Here is a 7,255-nt window from a genome sequence, read left to right as displayed (position 1 = left end):
TTCTTTAGAATTTTAAATTTATTAGTATGGTGTACACGCGCAGTACTCTAATACTAGTTTAAAAAATGATGTTTGAAGCATCTGTTCCTATCTGACTAATAAGTATAATAATAAGAAAGTGGTAACGGCCAGTTAAAGGGAACACTGATCAGTGATCATTGACAGGAAGAAGAAACAAGTCTGTTACATAATCAGCTTCATATATCATTCAGATACATCTTTAATTTGTGTAAGTTACTGAAAACTTGTGGTTGTGAATATACATTTGCTGCTGCAAAAGCAGCAAAACAATGAGCCCTTTTTCTGCATTATCTTTCCCATATATGGCAATAGTAACTACAAATTCTTATAGAAATAAGAAAGCAAATCAAGAATGAATTAGCGACTTTGAGTCCCTTATAAAGCAGAAACTGATTAGGACACTAACACAGTCATTAAAGTTATTGAATGAAACTGATTATTAACATCATATTGCAGAATATCGCAACACTTGTTTTTCTGAACTATACGCTATACATAATTATTTCCAATAGAACCTTTGATAAGACGAAAGAAGATATAAGCAGGACACAGCAGTGTCACGGGACAATAAACAGGGGAACTGTAAGAAAAACCGATCTCTACAACCCGTTCAGGCCCCGAATGTGTTTTCTCCGCTGTAGGTAACATAGAGGAAACCATCTTCATCCTTTTTCTCATCATAGATCGCAGACATGATTGCTCCTACAAAACCAAACAGTTTGCTCACTTCATTGTAAACGAGATTAAAAAAAAAAGGGGGGGCAGCCCGATGCACTAAGCTCTCGCTATGCGCGGGAGCCGGAGAAATGTCGGACCATAAGGGTCTATTGTAAACGAGATAATATTTCAGAATTGCTATGGCAACTTCCAATTGCTATGGCAACTTCCAAAAGCCAGATAGTAGTGGGTAGTTTTACCTGTTGGCGGTAGGACATTGTCAATAAATATGAAAATTGCCTTTTCTGCACTCAATTTGATTCTCTTGCGAATGACGTAGACAAATTGCCCAACTGTCAAGTCAGCTGGCACAAGATACCTGCAATTTTGCCAATTAAAAACATGGATCAATTTTTTTTTTTTTTTTGCGCGAGTCCAAAACCCAGATCTTAACAGAGATGCATTTGTTTGGCAATAAAGATAGTTGTGGCAACAGCAGCGATGAGATGATGAAACCAAAGCTAGAGTAAGCTAGACGTGCTATTCGATCATATAACCCAAAAGCTCAAGTAAGAGAAGAAACCTACGATTATGGAACTTCTTTTATGTTTTCACAAGAGGAACTCAAAGGCAAAACTAGATTTTGTCTTCCAAACTGACTTCACCCATAGTGAACAATGGAGAAGCTGCTTAATTGGATCTGAACAACTGGAAAATGGAAATCATCCAAAGCTATTTCAACACCACGAGCTACATTAGCAGACTGGTGCTTATTCAAAAAGAAAAATGATAGTGATGGTAATGGTTATCATGGTGTCACACCGGCAGGAAGAACAGAAGCACGATGGAGGAAAAAGTGGTGATCAAGCTGTAGATTTTGTAACTCGATACTTACAGCCTACAATAGATCACAAGTTGTCGATGTTTGTGATTCAAAACTTTTATATTTTTTATTGTTTCAATAGATGACAATATTCATCTCAATGTATCACATGAAGACTACCAATTATCACCTAAATTCAGGTAGCAAAACTAAATGTTAGGAAATTGCCAATCTGGAGGGAAATTACTAACTGAAAAGGAACACAGAACACAAGTAATAAAGGAATCAGGGATAAGCATTTTCCAGAGGTAATATTTTTCTCCCTAGGACACCGAAGTAACAAAAACAAGCTCACTTGTAGCTTTAATCAGTACTTACTTTTTCTTATCAATGTTCGGAATATCACTTTTCTCAGCTTTTTCGACTATCACCTGCACATTACATAAATACTGTGAGAACGAAGCACTGATGAATTCTGGATGGAGTATCACATATACAAAATAAAATAAATACTAAGCAGCAATTCTTGAGCAGAAATTCTTGAGTTAAAATTGGACACCGCCCTTGCTGGACGCACATCAGTTCAAGTACAGACAATTCTCAACTATGACAATCATATAGTTGGCACATAATACCGATGTGAACAACTATTAAGCAGCAATTCTTGAGTTACAATTGGACGCTATCCTCCACGAAGCGATATCTAGTTTGGTTTGAGAGAAGAGTCAACTAAGACAATCATAAGGGGTTCTGTATGAACAAATTCTTAAGCATTGTTTGCTGATCTGTATAAAATGTATATTGTATGTCTAACATGATTACAAAATCACACCCCTTTCAGAGCAAAAGATAGCCACTTGGGTATCTATTGTTATAACTGATACAGACGGAGTGGTTGGGCTATCGGAACAGAGAAAGTAAACCAAATCTGTGACTTAGTTGTCGACTTGATACAGATGATACCGCCAGTGAAAGTGGAGTTCTGGAACTAGGATTTCGGGCAAGCACGACTGATAGTACCAAGGAAGCATTTGTACAAGAACGTGTTATTACCTCTATTGTTTTACAAAAACTCAAAATCCATCAATAATTTCATAGTGTGTTATCCTTATTTTATTGTGCATTCAAGTCTCAAATGCATGGGGACATAATTGCTAATGAAAAGAAAACTCGCCCATATTCTTCAGTAACTCCATAGTATCTTCATTTTGGGTCCCGTAGTTATAGTATTAGGTGTATAGTGGCACTATTTTGATACTCTTCCAAATGCACCACCTGAGAATGCCGATCGTGCTTTCTTATGTAATGAGGTGGTAATTTCCCTCATTAGATATAGAACGTTCAGTTCTATAGCAATTTCAGTTTGGTAGTGAAAAAAGTAAATGACAATATAATCAACCATACAATCTCTTAACCATTATATCAGCACTATATTTTTGAAACATTAAATAAAGAGAACTGCTCGTAAGAGGCAAGAAGAAAGTGATGAATTTCGAGAACTCCACTATTGTAACTTCAAAAGTTGTTTTAAAGAATAATCTCTATCATGCATTCTTAACATTAGACAACTTAGCATGTAGCCATGTCAATGACTCGAAAAGCAACTACAACTACAATTACGCCTCAGTCCCAAGCAAGTACGGGTCAGCTATACGAATCCTCATTGAGCATCTCAGTCTCATTTACTAATTCCCAGATCAATATTACACAAAATAAAACAAATAAAAAAATAATAAAGAGTACTAAAAGTTAAGTGATCTTGTCCATGAAATTATAAACTCACATTACTATATTCACATTGAAACAAGCAGCTACTACAGAAAAATAATACAGCAACATAAGACCCAATTCTCACCGGAATCCTATCTGAGTATTTTTCCCTAATCCTAGCAGCCTCGGCGCGCCTCTTCTCTGAACATTCAAAACAACAGCGTCAAAAAAAACAACTAACACCCACAATTCTTTTTCACAACAAAACATCATAACACATCAAAATTTACAAAAAAAAAAAAAAAAAAAAAAAAAAAAACGAACCAAGATCATGCTCTTGCTTGAATGAGCTCTTAGCCATTTCCTGAATCAAAACAATCAAAAAAGCAGAATTATTGTCTTAATCAACGTATTATCCACTACCAAATAACCCAATTTTTTTACAAAACAAACAGCTATTACTTTAAAGTAATCATCTTTTGACCTAAACTGATACAAAACCAATCAAAACCAAAAGTAACTTTAATTCTACTGCTTCTAAAACAACCTCATCAAGAAAATATTCAGCAAAAAACTATCAGAAAATAAAACAAATATAACCCAATTTGATAAAGCGAGAAACTTGAACTACTAATAGCAAAATAAACATCAAAATTCAGAAAACAAAAAATATAATAACGATCAGAAGGAGTAAAGAACTAACCTTTTTTGTGAAAGAATGATCGTCAATTGAGAGAGAAAAAGATAAACAATGAAGGTTGAGTAAATGATGACTTTGCTTTTGCTTTGTTTTAGGACTCTCTACTATGTTTAAATAATCATTATCCAAAATTGTTTTATTTTAGTTTTCACGGAAGTGCTGGGAAAAATTCGTGTGTAAGTGCTGACACGTAGTAGACGTGGACTTCAAGAAAAAAGCAATAAAGCCTAATTCAATTAGACATTATTTCTTTTAATTATATTATTTTCACGGGGTATCCCAATTAAAGATGTAGCGGTTCTAATTAAGAATTTTTTATTTCTAAGGTTTTGATTTCTAATTATCTATTCTCAAGTCAAAGTAACTTTGGAGTTGGAGGTAATGTCAAATAATACAAAAATTTACACGTCTAAATGCAAAAGTTCTTTTGTGATTTATTATTTAATTCTTAAATGAAATGTTAGCTTAGCAATTTACCTTATCTAACTTTGATGATTTTTGTCTTCACAAAAAGTCTTTGATGATTTTTCCCCCCAATAAATCTAACTTTTATGATTAACTAATGTTTATCTATTGTTTCAAATTTAGGTGGCATCTTATAGCCTGTTTGCTCAAACTTCTAAAATTAGCTTATTTTAAAAAATATTTTTTAAAAATATTTTCAAAAAGTCTGGGGTAAGACCTACGTATACACTACTCTTCTCATACCTCACTAGTGGGATTTGACTAGGTTGTTGTTATTATTGTTATTGTTTTATTTTTCAAAAAAGTACTTTTGATAAATAAAAAATAGTTTGTATTTGACTAATCATTTTGACAAACACTTTAGAGCAATAATTTCTAAGTATTTTTTCTCAAAAGCGCTTTTCAAAAAAGTATTTTTAAGAATAGTTACTTTTTCTGTTTCTAAAAAAAATGCTTCTATTTTTACTCAAAAATATTTTTTTTCCTTCCTAGAAGTTTGGCCAAATATCTTAATTTTGAAAGGAAAAAAAGTATTTTTAATCTTAAAGAAGCTTGGCCAATCAGGCTATTTATCAAAGATCTATTACAACTTAGTTATGCAATGGCCTTAATTCTTGCTTAGGAGAATTTTCAAGATAAAAAAACTAGAGAATTTAATAAAGCTTTTAATGCAAGGACCACTGTTGTAACGTGTGCGCGCGCACATACACAAAAAGACGTGTCGCATTGAACAAAGAGGATATACCTTTAGAATCCTCCAAGTGTACTGCTTTCTTTGTCTTCTATCCTCTTCGCCGTTTGGGAATGTGAAAGTTTGGATTACTACAATGAAAAATAAAATATTCGTATGTATTTTATGACATTTATAATTTAACTATTAATTAATGTATATTCAAATAAAGATTGTGATAAGTTAGTTTTTGATCCATGCATCTGATTCAGGTAAATGTTTTCCTTACTTGAACTGCTCCAACTTTATGAACTATCAATTTAACTAGAGAAATCTCTTTTTATCACTGCCTATGCTAAATTAGCTAAAATCATAACAGTTAAATTTTATGAAATGCATAATGTAACTCAATTAGCATAAAATATTAGATGCTATTTCTTCCAAAAAAAAAAAATTTAACCATCTAATATTCCAAACTCACTTGTTCATCATGGCATCATCTTGCACAAGAATACAATTATTACTAGTATTATGGTAATTTCAGATTATCAGAACACGCTCTTCGGCTCTTGGGCCAAAAAAAGATTAGCAAAACAAACAAAATTTAATTTTCTAATCTCATCCTTGAATTAGAATGCTCTTGTACTTTATCGTTTTAACCGTTTTACGCGTTAAATGGCATCTTAATGATTAATAATTCATTAAATAGAACATTAATTTCAGTAGTAAGAATTTGACAACGTAACTGGACTTACACTTGCTTCTCCGGGCTTACTAAAGTACAAGTTTAGCCCAATAACTACGCACCTCCCACAGTAGAAATGATACCAAGTAGCCATTCTAGATAGTTGTTATTTAGAAATTAGCTAATATATTTTGAATTTCAATTTTTCAATTCGATTTTTCGGGACATAGACGGTGTTTGAATCGTTGTGTTAATGGACCGACCGAATATATTATTTACATTTGCCAGCCGACGTATATTAATTATAAATGACTATACACATATTATCTATTTGTAAGCTTTTTTTTTTTTTGGTAAATAAAAATAATTTTATTAATCAACTAGAAGTATTACATCAAAAAAAATTGCACATTGTAAAAACAATTTTAGCAAATTAGAACTGCCTACCTCCTATAACTTTTGTCTCTGGCTAAAACTCTAAACATGATAGAAATTCAAGGATTGCAAGTGTGTCATGATTTTAAGTTGCGTATTTCCTCTATAGAATGTCTCTTGGATGATGATTTGAACAACAGCATCTGTACTTCTGCATTTACCTGGAAAGATCATTTGACTTGCTCTCTTTTCAGATTTGATATACACTCGCAGCTACTGTCATTCTGAACGAATGTGCACCGGCAGTTTTACATTTACAATTGAATGTCATCCATTTCAACTCGTTTTGCCAACTTAGAGCCTGCCTTCTTATCCCTTTGCCATTTCGGAGTATTCTCCCATATAGTTGCAGAGTAGGCAGAGATGGATCTAGGATTTTAGTTCTATGGGTTCAGCATTTAAAATTATGAGTTCATATCTACTATTTATTATAATTTTAGTGATATTTTAAACGTAAATTTATGTTCCACATTAAAAGTACTGGGTTCAGTTGAACCCACTAATTATATACTGCACCCGCCACTAAAAGTAGGGGGCACTTAAAAAATAAATAAGAGGTGGTCTCAAACTCTCATGAACACAAGGAACAGTCATTCCCCATGTTGTCAATCTATCGTAAGTGTATAGCTGCTAATATCAATATAAAAATCCACTTAGGTGCACCAAAATTGTTTCAGTTGACTCTTCTGCAAGGTACCTTCTTAAAAGTGCGCAACTGTCAGGGCCCATAAATCGAATTAGATAAATGTGATTTATAAATGAGAATTTTTCATAAAGAATCATCTTTTAGGTCTATTTAGCCATTTATAGATACCCTTTGCTATATTACGTGTTATAGATACCTTTTATGTTTTTATACAATGTATTTCATGTATTTGAGCTGTTGTATTCATTAATACAACAAAAAAAATAGGCGTAAAAACTGGAATTCCAGCTAAGTTTGACATGTATTTAGCTGTATTCAAGCGGCATTAACGTTAAATACAGTAACGTATCTGCGCAAAATCTGGAAGGTTAAACTGGTTAAAAACGGAAGGAAATCAAATCACATGATATTCTCCTAATTTAACTCAACGAACTAAAACGATC

General features: G+C 32.9%; 1 protein-coding gene across 1 annotated transcript; it reads right to left on the bottom strand.

Moving 5' to 3' along the window:
- Positions 1 to 434: 434 nt before the first annotated feature.
- Positions 435 to 4,025, bottom strand: LOC104242348 (autophagy-related protein 8f). Its single transcript, XM_009797385.2, has 6 exons — positions 3,915 to 4,025; positions 3,536 to 3,575; positions 3,357 to 3,412; positions 1,880 to 1,932; positions 939 to 1,057; positions 435 to 723 (listed from the first exon to the last, which is right to left on the bottom strand). The coding sequence occupies exons 2-6, from the start codon at positions 3,570 to 3,572 to the stop codon at positions 632 to 634; spliced, it is 357 nt and encodes a 118-aa protein (XP_009795687.1). The 5' UTR covers positions 3,573 to 3,575; positions 3,915 to 4,025; the 3' UTR covers positions 435 to 631.
- Positions 4,026 to 7,255: the final 3,230 nt, after the last annotated feature.

This window comes from Nicotiana sylvestris, chromosome 8, assembly GCF_000393655.2.
Source record: "Nicotiana sylvestris chromosome 8, ASM39365v2, whole genome shotgun sequence".
Classification (NCBI taxonomy): Eukaryota; Viridiplantae; Streptophyta; class Magnoliopsida; order Solanales; family Solanaceae; genus Nicotiana; species Nicotiana sylvestris.
This window is presented reverse-complemented; position numbering and strand designations above follow the sequence as displayed.